Source organism: Saimiri boliviensis, chromosome 11 (assembly GCF_048565385.1).
Source record: "Saimiri boliviensis isolate mSaiBol1 chromosome 11, mSaiBol1.pri, whole genome shotgun sequence".
NCBI lineage: Eukaryota > Metazoa > Chordata > Mammalia > Primates > Cebidae > Saimiri > Saimiri boliviensis.
In genome coordinates, this window is record NC_133459.1 from 52,075,610 (window position 1) to 52,091,010 (window position 15,401).

The 15,401-nt window shown below is 53.1% G+C and overlaps 1 protein-coding gene across 2 annotated transcripts in view; it reads right to left on the bottom strand.

The window, feature by feature from the left end:
* The window catches only part of GLIS1 (GLIS family zinc finger 1), a 242,227-nt gene that overhangs the window by 82,164 nt on the left and 144,662 nt on the right, over positions 1-15,401 (bottom strand). For both annotated transcript variants that reach the window (XM_074380854.1, XM_039474045.2), the window contains one exon: positions 13,436-14,318. In XM_074380854.1, coding sequence (XP_074236955.1) covers positions 13,436-14,318 — 883 coding nt within the window. The remainder of the gene's footprint in view (positions 1-13,435; positions 14,319-15,401) is intronic.

Below are 15,401 nucleotides of genomic sequence, written 5' to 3' on the forward strand. Positions count from 1 at the left end.
TCTGGGCCTCAGTTTCTAAATTTGTGTTTCCAGTCGCAGCAGAGGGTTTCTAAGCTCCTGTCTGGATCGACATTCTAGGAGCTGTGGACTGAGGGCATGGCCTCTCCTTTACCGTGACAATGAGGATGAAGAAGGGAGGGAATAGGGGCCGGAGGTAACTGGGTGCTGAGCACCTACTCGGCACTGGGTGCTGGGCTGGCCGTCCTTGGTGGACCCACAGCTAGGCTGACTCAGTAATACCTCTCAGACAGCAATCGTGCAGCTCTCAATACCCTGTGAGCCGCTGCAAAACCCCCACTTCACAGAACAGGAGTCCTGACTCTCTGCCTGAGTCCTTTCTAGCATGTTCCATCCCTTCTGCCCCACTGAACCACTCTCCCCCACTGCTTTTTTTTTTTTTTTTTTTTTTTTTAAGACAGAATTTCACTCTTGTTGCCCAGGCTGGAGTGCGGTGATGCAATCTCGGCTTACTACAACCTCTGCCTCCTGAGTTCAAGTGATTCTCCTGCCTCAGCCTCCTGAGTAGGCGTATACCACTACACCCGGCTAATTTTGTATTTTTAGTAGAGAAGGAGTTTCTCCATGTTGGTAAGGCTTGTCTTAAACTCCTGACTTTAGGTGATCTGCCCACCTTGGCCTCCCAAAGTGCTGGGATTACAGGTGTAAGCCACTGCACCTGGCCCTCTCCCTTTTCATGACTAACATTCATTTTTCTGTTGATCACATACTGTGGGCCAGGAACTGTTTGAGACACTGGAGATGCTAAGGGAACAAAACAAAAATATCTAGGCTTTCTGGAGCTCAAGTCTGACTGGAGGACAGATCACAGACAAAAACACATAACAGGATTTCAGGCAGAATAAGCGGCAGACAGTGGCCGAAGGTGCTACTATAGATAGGCAGTCAAGTAAGGCCTCCAGGAGGCGGTAATATGGGAGCAAAGGTCAAGCTGGGACAAGAGCATTCCAGACAAAGGGAACAGCCATGAAAAGAGCCAGTGGTGGGAATGAACTTAGCATGTCTAAGGAACAGCTGGAACAGAGCAAGAGAGAGGAGTGTGGAAGGAACTGGGGCCAGAGAGCTCAGCAGGGCCCACAGCTGCCCTTTCCATGCCCTCCACCCCCATCGTCCTCCCCTAGGGCATGCCAGGAATGCAGGAAGGTAACTATGGACATCTGAGCATCTGAGTTCAAAGGATGGAGCTCAATGGAGTCCAGGTCTTCTATTCTATAGATGAGAAAACTGAGGCCTCAAAGGGGTGGAATGACTTGCCCAGAACCACAGGTAATTTGAATGCAGCACTGGGGAGGGAACCTAGCTCTGAACCCCTGGCCTGCACTTCTCCATTTAGACCGTATTAGGGTTAGGAGATCTAGGAGGGCTTCCAGCTCCATCTAATCCAAGTCCTAATCACACAGAGAAACTAAGGCCCACGGGTCAGGTGGCTCCATGCAAATGAAGAAAGGAGGTTGGCAGAGCCAGGCAGTGGAAGCAAAGAGCCGGCACTGTGCATGCCTGTGTGGGTCTTTGCACAAGCCAGGCTTCCTCTGGACCTAACATCCACAGCAATCAGTCATCACACTTTTCCAACGCACTAAGGAGGTGTGATGTTTGAAACCTACCCTTGGTTAAAGTCTCCCTGGAGCCTGCCCAGCAGCTCTTTGTGAATCAGACCCTGCCAGGAGGGAAGGTGATTCTGGCATGTGTGGTATTGCATGCAGTGCCAGCCATCTCCTGCTGTGTGACCTCCAGCAGGTCACCTCTCTGCCCTGAGTCTCCAGGCCCCATCTGTCAAAGGTGCGGCAGGAGTTAGGAGGGGCATCAGAGGAGCAGCTGAACCTGGGAAGTCTCTTCCCTAGTGCACGCGACAAGAGCCGGTGTTCTTCAGAACCTAGAAGGCAACACATGTTAAGTGCTCTACGCAGGACCTAGCACAGAGTAGGTACTCAGCAGACAGTGGTGTCTAGAACGCAGGACACTGGCTGGGAGTCGGGGAATGCTGAGCTTGCCTCTTTTGCTCTGCAATTACCAGTGAGCCACATCCTCTCTATGTGCCTCAGTTTCCACATCTACAAACAGCGAAAGTGAAGATCCAGGTAGTGGACCTTGTGACCTAGATGAGCCACCCTCTCTTGTCCTGGACTCCTGTGGGAAGGAGGGAGGAGAGCAGGTAGTGGTGGGGAGTGGGGACCTTAAGGAAGCATCTGAAGCACTGCAGACTCATTTTTTATGCCTGTGGCCAGACTCTCTTAAGCTACAATCACTGTCATGTTCACTGGTAACTAAGCCTGTTCAGAAATGACCTCGTAAGACAAACTAGCTCCCAGAACTCATGGTTCAGCAGATGCTGGGAGCATACACTCATAGTTAAATGCGGAAGGCAACCAGGGGCAGTGGGAAGATCATGGGGCAGGGCCGGGACCTGAGCTGGAGGCACAGATGTAACACTGGACAGGCAGCTTTCACTCTTGTGTGTTTCAGTGGTCCCACTGTGAAAGAGCAATCCAGCCACTGCCCTGTGCCTTCCCTGAGCACGGGAGCTATTCATCCAAACTCCAGCCCAAGGCCCTGCTCCCCAGAAAGGTACAAATGTTACATTTGCTTGAAAATCCTATGGCCTGGTGATCTGATGAAACAAAGGGGCTGCTGGATGGTTCATCAGTAGAACAGACACTCACTGGGTGCTCCATGCCCAGCAGACCTCCCAGTCTTGCCCCCGAAAATGCAGAGTCCTGCAGAGACCTCCAGTACCAACACCCCATCCCCAGGAAACATACTGCCCGGTACCACATGGTCCATCTGCTGTCTAAGCTTATGCCCCAACATAGCAGACCTATCCAGAGAGGTGGCTACAAAGAGGCGGGCAAGAGCAGGCTGCCTTCTAACAGGAGGCCGCCTCCAAGCCATTTGGAAATTGCTACTTGCAAGGCAACAGAATCTCAGTGACAGAGTCTCATTTTATCATTACCCACGTCAGAAGAATGTATTGCAAGGAGGCAGGGCTGGGAAAGTCAGCGCCTTAATCACTCACAGACCATGGAGGCCCCAGTTCTGGCAGTGAAGGAAGATTTATTGTGGGGATGGGTGGAAAACAAAGAACAGTTGTGCAAACTTTACGGAACCACATTATGGGATATGCCTTTCCCATTTCCCACTGGTAAATGTGCTGGGCACAGTTTCCAAAGGGAAACTGAGTTCCATCACCCAGCCACGTGTAGACACTGTGCGCCAGCACGACACGCTGGGCTGACCTGGCCTGGCCCACCGGTGCCCAGGCATTGGCAAGTCTGGGTGCATGGTCCGACCTGGGCTGCTCTGGAGGATCTGCGGAGAAAGGGCTCCAGAGTCGAGTTGACTGCCCTTCCTGGGCCCCAATGTCCTCATCCGCCAATTGCCATGTACCCGCCACACTAACAACAACAGATGTTAACTCTGCCCACTTCATGGTCCTGTGTACAAACCTTCTGAGACTCTCTCCACTCCCTTGGGGTATGGTCCAAGTTCCTTACACACTAGACCTGGAGGCCCTTTGAGGCCCAATTCCAATCGCCGTTTTTGCCTTCAGCCCCCATGCAGGTAACTCACTCCAAGTCCAAAAGGACACCTACGCTCCCCACAAGGTGAAGACTATCACATCTCAAAACTTCCGCACATGCTGCTCCCTTTCCCTGCAATGCCTCTTCTCATGGTCTACACCTGGAAAGTGCCCGCCCACCTGTCAGCACCCAGTTCTTACGACATGCTGGGGAAAGCCTTCTCCCTCCTCTCTGTCAGATGCATTTGGTTAATTCCTTTGCCACCGGACCATTCTTCCTTTAACACTGTACCATTTGCTTCTAGCACTAAACTTGGCACAGTGGGGCTGTCAAGCTGTATTGAAAGGTTGGTGGCCAGGCAGGGGTGGACAATACAGATTAGCCCAAGGCTGTCTTTCAAGGGAGGAGCACAGGCAAGAACGGATCCTACAAGACTCTAAAGAAGGGTCTCTTCTCCTGAGCATCCAGGGTCTTGGTGTGTCCAAGGTGACCAAGACCTTAGGAATCACTTGGCCCGTCCCGCATTTAACAGACTTGAACAGGATGCTGGGTTGGCAGCTGCAGCCATCCAAGAGAGCACACAAAGCCAGCGCTGGCTACCCCATCTGTCCAGCAGAGACACAGCCTATTAATACTCAATTATGAAGTTTACCATTTCCAGGATGGCCCTCTCAGAAAACATGGTCTGGACACCCTCTTAGAGTCACTGTTGATTTTAACTGACATTCTCACTCCAATAAGGCAATCGTTTCAGTTCCATTTACATTAAAGTCAAAGCTTTTTTCTTTATTAGTTCAATTCAAATAGTTGTGTTTTTTTATTCTTTATTTTTTTTTTCATATTCCATAAAGCAATGTTGAGCTCACAAAACTTGGCCAGCACTCCTGTTCCCTCAAGTTTGGTGCTCCCGGGAATTCTCTTCCCTGTGAGAGCTTGGGACTAATGACGTCAAAAACTGGGGAGGAGGGGAAGGAACAAGGGCTCCTGTTTTCAAGCATCTAATACGCGCCAGGCACGAGGTAAGCGCTGCACATATATGATCTCATCTAGTTCTTACAACACCCTCCCCTCCACGCAGACAGGAAACCAAGGCTCAGAGAAGCCACGTGACTTGTTTTGAGGTCTCACAGCTGGTTAAGGACAGAGCAAGGGATTTGAACTTCAGTGGTTGTCCTACGTCTTTAGCCTTTTCTCCACCCTGGCTCAGAATTTAAATCAGAAGGGAAAGGGGTGGCAGGGGGCCGGGGGGAGTCAGGGATGGAGATAAGTAGAGATGGGGGATGGGGAATAGGGGTGAACCAGGGTGGGGTGGGATGGAGGTGGAAGCGAGATGGGCGTGGGCTGTGGAGCAGGGAAGGAGGGTGTCTGGGAAAGCTGCAGGCTGAGGCCTCAAGGCCAGGAACTACATTTGGGGAGCACATAGCCAACAAGTTCCACTCTCGAGGAAGAATCTAACCAGGGGAACATATCTGTGACAGTGCCCTCTCTACTCAGAGGCCTGGCTGCAGGCAGGAGTACTGGCCCGGGAGTCAGAGACTCAGTTTGAGCCCCACAGCCCTGACTAGGGTAACAATGCCCCTCTGCAGAGCAGAGCACTGCCCCTCCACCCCCCGCAGAAACATCTGGGGTGAGCATCACAGCTCCCATTTTACAGATGCATAAACGGTCTTTGGAGTGGAGTGCCTTGTCCAAGGCTGCACAGCTGTGAGCAGCAAAGCCGGGATGAGTCTCCAACTCCACCTATCCCCAGTGCCTCTTGTCCTTCCCCAGGCAAGTTATTTCCGTCTGGGTACTCAGTCTCCCCTTTGCACAGTGGCTGGTGGTGGACGAGGCTCTGACCTAATTGCAAGGCCAGAGAATTGGAAGGACACTGGCTTCCATGAAGCCTCTCCTTGTGAAGCCCAAGCACCCCACGTTCGCTTTCCTAAAATAGGGGAGGAGGAAAAGCATCCCAGTGTACGCCAAGATCTGTGGAGCTAAACCGTGGGCTCAAGAGAAGAAAGGGCACTGGCATGTTATTGGGCCCCTACTAAGCACTGCTGCAGCCTCAGAGTGCTAGGCATTATCTCATTTCACAGCGCAGGAAACTGAGGCTCAGCACAGCCAAGTGACACATCCAAGGTCACAGAGCTAGCCCATGGTAGAGCTGGGACTTCCAACAGCCTTTTCTGTTTCTTTAGGGACATTCATGACTGAACAGCCACTATCCATTTTAGACTTCCCCTTTCCTCTTTTGCAAATGCAAATTGTCCAGAACAGCCAAAACCATCTTGGTATTCTTACTGTGTGCCATTGTCTAGTTTCTCACCAAAGCCCCACAACAGTCCTATTTACCCCAATTTCATACGTAAGAAAACCGAGCCCTATAGAAGTCAAGTTATCCTTGTACACAATCACAAGCTGAGGGGCAGCAAGGCTAGGTTTCAGATTCAGGCTTTCTTGCAGAAAAACTTCAAGCATCAGATTAGGGGGTGGACATGACAATCTTTAAGGTCCCGTCAATGTTGTAACTTCATAGGAAGCTACTCAGGAGGACAGTGTCCGGGCAACCTCACACAGCCTTGGAACAGAGAGAACAGATGATCACAGGGCAGGGCCTCCGCCCTAGGGAGTGGACTCAGCTCCCCGACAACGAAGGCCAGGCCAGGCGCCAAAGGTCACGTGGTCCCCCAGACACTTGGTCATTCAGGAACCACAGTCGGACACCGTGAAACACATGCTGGGAGAAAAGGAGGCACAGAGAAAGGGGAAGCTCAGGAGAGAGCACTGAACTGGGTGATGAAGGATGTATGAGAGTTTGCCAGGCTGGGAAGAGCATTCTAGACAGAGGAATCACCAAAAACCAAGACCCAAAGGATTTAAAAGACCTAGAGAATGCAAAGACTCTCTAGGAGTTCAGGAGGAGAGGGAGCTTCAGGGCAGGAAGAAATAAAACAGGCATCCCTGGGCTGCTGTTAATGCACTGAGTGACATGGGGCCGTGGCACCTGCTCTTTGGGCTTCAGCTTCCCCACCTAATAATGAGGGTAGACATGAGAAGCGACATGATCCCAGGAAGAATCATTAACAAGGACACTTCTAGATGCCAACTTGCAAGCTGCCTTTGCCCAAAACAGTCCTGGACTGAGTTGAGGCGAGCTGAGGGTAGACTTGGCAGCTTGAGCTGGTGGGGCCATTTGGCCTCTCTGGGCTCATTTACAGCAGAATTCTCCAGGGCAAGGGTTTTAAAACAGGTTCCATTTTGCAGCTTTTTGATTTGACCAGAAACCCCAGCCTCCAGGAAGGGAGCTTATTTCCAGGTGACTTATTTATTTTAAGGAGAGTGAAATGTTTTACTTTTCAACACGAGGTGTTCTCTACTCCAAGACAGAACAAAGGACCAATCCAATCAGTGGGCAACAGGCTCTCAAGGTGACTAGGGTGCTGGCTTCTTGAGAAAAATAGTTACATGCAATATCCATTAACTTCTCCACTTGGCTAAGGGCCAAGACAGGATTTGAGACCAGACAGAATTTGATTCCCTTCTGTGATCCCAGGGCCCAGCCAGAGGGCCCACAGCAGGTGCATGGTGACAGCTTGCTGAATGAGTTTCAGATCTGGATATTCTCTCAATATTTGTAAACAGACTGATGATTCTGTGCCTGGGAGGTGGCTTGGGGTCATGGCTAGCATACAGTCTCTGGAGTCAGATTGAGACCTGGGTTTGAATCTGACCCCATCATGCATTTGGGACCTGAACTTGGGCCAGAACAGGACTGTCCTTTCCCCATCTGTAAAATGGGGATCATAATTCCAGTCTCCGTGAATATTCTGAGGGCTGAGATCATGTGCGTGGAAGCACTACATAAACTGAAAATCACCCGACAAGCATCTCAATAATGATCCCGCCCCCACTTGACCAACCTGGCCAAGCTTAAAAAGCCAGGCCACAAAACCTCAGCTCCTGGCTCCCCTCCCTCCCTCCATCATCCAGCAATAACATCCCAAGATTCAAAGGCAGTGTTCTGCCCACAATGCCAGAAGTCTCACACATCACATCATCTTCATCTCTGCACACCAGCTCCTAGCACCAGGCCTGGCACACAGGAAAGCCTCAACAAAGTGAGGAAAGTGTTTCAGGGGGATGATTATTTCCTAACTGGAGGCTTACTTTCCCACAGCCTAAACTTTACCCAACTTTGTTTATCAGCCCCTTCAGGGAACTTTGGCTGCCCACAGATGCACACTTGCTGTGCAATCCTGGGCCCCGACCACTCTCTCTGGGTCCGTCTTCCCTATTCTCTGTCTGCATGTGATGGGATGAACTGGCAGACCTGCCACTCATCAATTTCAAGGTCCTGGATAATTCCCTGGGATGAGCCTCAGATGTTGCAACAAGTCAGGGGTGTTTGCTGGCCCTACAATGCTCAAGCCCGCAGGGCTGGTCTCAAGATGCTGGGCAGGGGGCAGAGGGCAGCAGATGCCCAGGGACTGTACCCACTGTGATTTGAAAAGCACAGAGGTGACTCTGTTCTGCCAAAGGAAGAGGCTGGGCAAAGGTGGATGAGTAGAAGGCAGTGTGTCCCATTAGAATGGGCCAGGCAGTTGAGCCTGGTCATACAGAGCAAGCCACGTTGCCTGCGAACATCAGAAACTTTCTTCTTTGGTAAAATGAGGACAGTAATTCATGGCTACACATACTATGTCTCAGAATATATTAATTCTCTTCTCCCTCAGGATATCCCATGGGATATGAGGCCAGAACCCCAATCAAACCTCTCTCCAGTTAACATTGGCTGGGCAGGTTAGAAGATATGGTTGGTCTCTACCTCCTGCCACTTGGCAGACTGTGTGATTTTGGGAATTATTTTGGCTTCTCTGGGCCTCAAAGGTTTTTGTTTTTGTTTTTGAGACAGGGTCTTGCTCTGTAACCCTGGCTGGAGTGCAGTGATATGATCATAGCTCACTATAGCCTCAAACTCCCTGGCTTAAGTGATCCTCCTGCCTCAGCCTCCCATGTAGCTGGGACTACAGGCATGTACCACCATGCCCAGCAGGGTGGTCAAAACAATAGACAGGGACTGGCTTGCATTGAGCCAGGATAAAAGAATCTCTGAATCTCAGTAAGGAGCAACTCTACCTCTCCTGTCCCACCCAGCACCCAGGGTTTTGTTTCTCAGGGGTTGTGGGGTTGAGGAAGGGCGGTAAAGGTTTGGGACAAGGCAAAAGGGAGAGCCAGAAGCCCCAGGATTACGGGGAATGACTAAATTTGGCTCAGGCTAAAAGGGCAAGGCCCTCCCAGGAGGTCCAGCCAGGTGACTAGTGTTCTGAGTTCCTTGGCTAGTTAAGGCCAATCCATAATACTCAGCTTTCAACCAGATAGATTTCTCTGGCCCTAAGTTCAAAGGCACCTGGGACAGCCTGGCAAACAGTGGAGAGGGACGTAAGGAATGGTGACCAGTGGCCAATGTAGCTGCAGTGGCCAGAGGAAGCTGGGCAGGATGAAAGCCCAGCCTGAGACTGCAGCAGCTCATGAGGACTGGGAGGACACACATGGGCCTCCTGTGCCACAGGTCCAGCTGCCCCGGCCTGGCTCCAGGTCCCCTCGCAGATACTGTCTGACTCAGAGCAGGTGATCTGCAAGTGACTGTCAATGAACAAGATACAAAGAATCAGGGATCCCTGCAGACAGCGAATGGCAAGATTGGAGTGCCTGCCCTGCCCAAGCAACTGCCCTGCCCAAGCAACTGCCCACACACTGCCCAGCCCACCCCACTGACAGCAGAGGCTGCTAGATCCTCAAGTCCAGGCTCTGGCATCCATCGACTGGCTCTCTTGAGCCACAGTTTCATCTGTAAATCAGCTGTAAATAGCCCTGTTGTAAGCCCCAGGGCTACTGTACACATCACCTGAGATCAATGCTGAAGAGTGATGGGGAAGGAAGCACCTTCCTTTCTGTCATCTCTTTTCATCTCTTTTAGCCCTAATCACAACCCTAAAAGCCGAGTACTATTATTGCTGCATTATGCAATTGAGTATGCTATATGGTTCAGAAAGGGTAAGTCACCCGCACGAAGCCACACAGCTGCCGAGTGACTAAACAAGGCTGGGTCCCAGGTCTGTGGGACTCCAGACCTGGGCTTTTCACCTCTGCACATGCCTTCTGGACTGTGCTCACAGTTTTGGTAAAACTCTTCACCAAAGGAAGGAACTCTTCTCATGACTATTGCTGTTTTATAAAACCCAAGGTAGAGAAGGGTATTGTCACGAGTTTTCCTTTTCACTCTGCCTCTCTCCTTCATGAAGTGAAGAAAAGCAAGCTACAGTCTACTAATTTCTGCAGTCTCAGACAATCAGAATTCCGGCCGTCTGGGAGAACCAACCTAAGAAAGCACGAGACTAATCTGTTCAAAGTTAACGTCTTGGAGGCGTCGCGTCAGTATTTGGGTTGGAAGCGTAACCTTGTTATCGTAACACAGATGAAGCCCCACATTTAATAAGGCTGAGACAACTCGGGCAACGTAAGAAACATAACAGGATATTGCAAAAAGATTAGGGAGCTTCCTCTGGACAGCATGGATGGGCCGTGCAGAGGGTAGGGTGGGGGATGGACTGTGCCATTGACCCTGGGGTCCAGTGAGTCCCAGTCCCACGCTCAGCCTAAGGACTAAGATGCCCAGGCAGAGGGGAGCTGGGCTCCTCTTTGCACCCCGAGGCCTGCCTGGTGCCGGAGCAGAGGCTCCACTGGCTAAATGTAAGCCAGCTGCGAGAACGCGAGTGTTCCAGTCGGGTGGGGTGGGGGAGGCTTACCTCATGAAAGAACTGTGGAAACGGCTGCTGGAAAGATAATAAAAGGATTAACTGCTATTTTAGTGGGCCATTTACTCTTCAATCAAAATGTCTCATCTATTTCCTGTTCTCCAGAGGCTCTGGTTCCAAAATTCCTTTGTCTAATACAGTGCATGGTAGCAGAGGCCTGTCATGAGAAATTAATAATTTTACAGGGAAGGGAGATTTATCTGGGTGCTGGTTGAGGCCCACCCCTTTCCCTGGGTTGCCCACTGTGCCAGCATCATGGAGGAGGGGGAGCATGCCCACCCCACCGCAGGCAAGAGGATCCCAGAGGAGGCTCTGAGAAGTCTCCGAAGCCCAGATCACTGCTGCTGTCTCCAGATGGTGGCACCCAGCAGGGCCGGCCCTAACAGCCCAGAGAATAGTCAGCTTAACAGATCTACACAAACAAGAGCACTGCGGATTAGAAAGATGTTGGCTCAAGCTCCATTCCAGTGCTTACCAGCTGTGTAGCCTTGAGCAAGTTATTTTTATTACCACTATAATTCTTAGCCTTTATTCTTATTATAACTGTTGTTATTGATTGTTTCCAACTAGCTGTGTGATCTGGGGCAAATTATGAAATCTTCCTGAGCCTCAGTTTCCTCATCTGTGAAATGCGAGTTCACAGTATCTACCCCACAGCGTTGTGTTGAGGACCAGGTGGAGTTATCACCTAGAATAGCACCTGCGCAGTCTGTACTCGGAAGCTGCTTGCTGGTATTATCATCACCACAATCCTAAACCCTGGAAGAGGTAAGAACAAGTGTTCTCACGGGAGCAAGTGGAAGGCTGGCCAGACCCTGCTGAACCTTTGTTTCTTCATCTGTAAAAACCCTTGGTTTTGCAGGACTTGTAAGGATTAAATAATACTGACAGGTGAGTGTAGACGCAGCGTGCTAACACCTCCTCCATGAAGCCCTTGTGAGCCTTCCTTCCCTGGGCCTAAGCAAACTCCATCCCAGGACCTGCCACTCATCTCCCACCCATCCCTGGGCATGAGTGTCCCCAGGGCAAGGGCCATCACAGGTCCAGGTCTGGGTCCCCAGAGCCAGGCCTGAGTCAGTGTAAGCCAGTGTCCTGTGGAGTCTGTGGAATCAAGTGAGATCCTGGCAGCCTGGCCCTGGAGAGAGAGACCGTGAGTCTGCACCGAGTAATCCAGGCCCCTCTGACCACTCTCTGGGCCCTTTTTCCTAAGCTAGAAAGTGGGCTGGGAAGGCCCAGATCCCCTCCAAGTTCCTGAATGTCCGGCATGGAGACTCCTCTGCCTGCTCTGGTTCCACACAGAGGCCCCACTGTGAGAAGACCACTGACCACAGGCAGAAGCCAGGTGTAAGCCAGTGTCCTGCGGAGTCTTCCTTCGGGCCACAGAGCCCCCACGTAGGTCCCCACAGGTACCCACCGGCTCACCCACAGGAGAGAAAAAGGAGAACGGCTCAGCAGCTGTCAGCTCCAGGGTCTCGGGCAGACACGCGGGCCCAGCTGTCTCCCTGCAGCCCTGACCTGGTCTATGTGCTGTCTGTTGGTCATCTCCTTCCAGGAAAGGGCATGTGTCACAGGACCCCAAACAAGCCAGGGTATCACCAGGGGCTGGCCCAGCCCCCAGGCCTCTTTCCAGCATCCTCTCAGCCCAAAGGCACACAGTAAAGTCAAAGTCTCAGCCTGCCCAATGCAGACTCTCCCCAGCGCCGTTCCACACACCCGAGCGCTAACCACAGGCTTCCTCCTCCTGCCTCCCCTTGGCACAAGCCATTCACTGCTGCTCACTTGTTTACAAAGCAAACTCTTTCTCCTCCTTCAAGATCCAGCCTCCTGAAGCTACAGAAGCAGATCCTGTTGGATGCCCAACTCCCAGCTCCACAGGTGGGTGGGGCCCAGGGGCAAGCACCCTGCCCCAGGATAGAGTTTATGCTGCTGACTGCCAATGTATCCTGCCTCCTTCCTGGCCCCTACAATGTCACTCTGGACTCTGAGTGGGGACATTACATCCCTTCCCAGACCCAGCACTCCATGAGGGGGTGTCCAGTGACAGTGTCAATGTATGAGTGTGAAACAGCTTGACTTTGGCTATGGCACGAGCCCCAGCACACCAGCCATGCTGTTGCCCTGATGGTCAGGCTGGCTGAGCGGTGGCCTTGGTGGCCTATGCTTCTCATCACCAAGCATACCCTGAGGTCCAGCTCTGCCATTCCTGGGCAGGCACCTCTCCTGGTGGGAGGGCTGGGCCTCAGGGGTAGCACAGCAGTTAGGCTGAGGGTATCAGGGAGTAAGACTATTCTCCTAGCCTCTGACGGTTTTCCCCCTACAGACAGGGCAGAAATGACCTATCACAGAAATGACCCATCAGAAGGCCCAGAGGCCTGGGTGTCCACAGTTAATATGCATGTGTGTGTGTGTGTGTGTGTGTGTGTGTGTGCGCGCGCACGCACGCACGCGTGTGCGTGTGCACATACACATACACATAATGCTTGTGCCCAGGAACCTGTCTCAGCTCCAGAGGAACACTGCTGGTACTAGCCACGGCCTTAGCTGGTAACTCTGGGCCCCAGCCCAAAGCCTGCCCTGGGGACCCGCAGCTCTCGAGCCAGGTGCCTATGAGGCCCCACCATTCCTTGGTGGACGCCAAGGCTGAAGGCAGCACCAGAATGCCAGGGAACCTCACGAGGATGGATACCGGTGAGGGCCCAGCACTGGAGGAGAGCCTGTTCTCCACATCTCATTTGGCCACCAGCGGGTGGGACATGGAGCACAAACACATAAAACGAGAGGCTGGCCACACCAGCTTTGATCTCCAATCACATGTGCACACAGCACCGGGACTTGTGGCGTGCCAAGATACATCTAATGCCTCAGGGCGGGGGACTGGGCACCTGCTGAGTGTGAGGGGCCCCTCTGCCATGGTGCCCAAGTGACGGGGCACTGACTGTCTTGACCAGTGGTCACATCTACAGCATTGGTCTTTCCCTCCTCCACCACAGGGATTTCAGCCAGCCCGAGGGGGGAGTCCCAGGTGGCTCACCTAGGGCACTGGGGTGGGTGCGGCTTTGCCCGAGGGGCTAGGGTGAGGCCTGGCGGCCGACGAGAACTCACCATGCACTTGTTGGGCTTCTCGCCCGAGTGCACCCGCATGTGGATGAGCAGCTTGTAGCGGGCGTTGAAGGGCTTGTAGCGGCGCACACAGCCCGCCCAGAAGCAGGTGAAGTCCTCACCCTTGCGCTGGTCGATGTGGCTCTTCTCGATGTGCCGCACCAGCTCCTCCTGCTGCTCATAGGCTGCACAGCAGTCCACCCAGCGGCACGCCTGCCGCCCGGCCACCACCCTGCCTGCCAGGCCCAGCCCCAGGCCTCCAAGGCTTGGGCCAGGTGGCAACTGTGACAGGGGATAGGGGGGCGGCAGGCCCTGCTGGTGAGTCCCAAAGAGCTCTGAAAACTCATCTGTGGGCTCCTGCTTCAGGAAGCTCGCCTTCCGGCAGGCTTCCAGTTGCAAACTGCCCTCGTGGCTGTCCGTGGATGCAGGGCCAGGCTGGGCCCGCTTGGAAGGACCCCCCAAGTCTCCTGGCAGAGGGGGGCTCCGGAGTCCATTCACACAGGTGACCAGAGATGTCTGGGAGGAGCGGATGATGGAGGTGACATTGGAGGAGGCACAGGGTGAGGAGGAGACCAAGGAGGTCGGGGGTAGGCCCAAGAGGCAGCAGCGCTTCAGGCTGCCCTCGGGGAGGTGGGCCTCAGGCTGGGGGCCTAGGCCAGAGCTGGGTTCACTGCCCATAAGGTAGCAGGAAGGCGCAGGGCTGGCAAGGCTTCGGCCCGGGAGGTCCAGGTCTGGATGCAAGCCAGTGGCCAGCGGGGCCCGACAGTGGGCAGACAGGGAGGTGCGGGCCTCTGCCATGGCTTGGTAGTCAGGTAGGGACTCCTGCTTGATGTGTTGTGTGGTTGGGAGGCTGCCGTTCACATATGTGGCCTGGAGTCTCGGAGACCTGGAAGACAGAGGCCAGAGAGGTCATAAGAGGCTGGGCACTCCACGGAGGGAAGGCCCCAGCGGGGGAAGGCAAGGAAGCTGAGGATAGAGGGACAGACAAGCCCAGGGCAGGAGACAGAGGCTGAGTGCTGCAGGCAGAGAAACAGCATCTACAGATTGGTTGTCTGGAAAGCAAGGCAGAGTGTGAAGGAAAATGAGGAGAGAGAGGAAGAGGAGGAGAGCTGGGGAGGGAAAGAAGAGGCAGGAGACCAGGTACAGTGGCTCACGCCTATAATCCCAGAACTTTGGGAAGCTAAGGCGAGAGGACTGTTTGAGAGGAGTTTGAGGCCAGCCTGGGCCACATAGTGAGACTCCATCTCTATCAAAAAAAATTAAATTAGCCAGGTGTGATGGCGTGCACCTGTAGTCCCAGCTACTTGGGAGGCTGAGGTAGGAGGATTGCTTGAGCCCAGGAGGTGGAGGCTGCAGGGAGCCAAGATCATGACATGCACTCCAGCCTGGTGACAAAGCAAGACCCTATCTCTTAAAAAAAGGGGGGGGGGGCGGGGAACGGGCTGAACAGGTGAATGTGGTGAGAACATCAGGAAGGAAGACCTTGCATCCTTTTACCAAAGCCCAGCACCCCACCCAGCCGTGGATGCCACACCATCCTGCCTCCCAAGTGGCTCCCTCCTCGTGGCCTTCTAGTGAGTTCTGCAGGAAGAAGGCTGAGGCTGGCATTCTGAGGAACACCCAGGTCTGGAGTGTATTAAATTCCACTTACATGTCCCTAAGTCTTTCCTAATTTTTGTAATCTAGTTTAACTTCTACCAATGCTAACTCTTACGACGCTTTGCCCAAGCAGTCTGGCCTTTCCACTGCTAACGTCCGTGCATGGGGAAGTCTGAAGTGCAGTCCTGGTGGGGGCATCTCAGGAGGAACCAAGGAAAAGCTTCTGAGGGGTCCCAGGATTTCAGGCCCTCACATTGTGACTGCATCACACACAAGTGGGAAAGGAGCCAAGAGGGCACAAGGCTTGAAAGCCAGCACACAGCAGCAAGCGGGGACCCGGCCTGGACAGAACCTCCATTCCCCTTCTCTG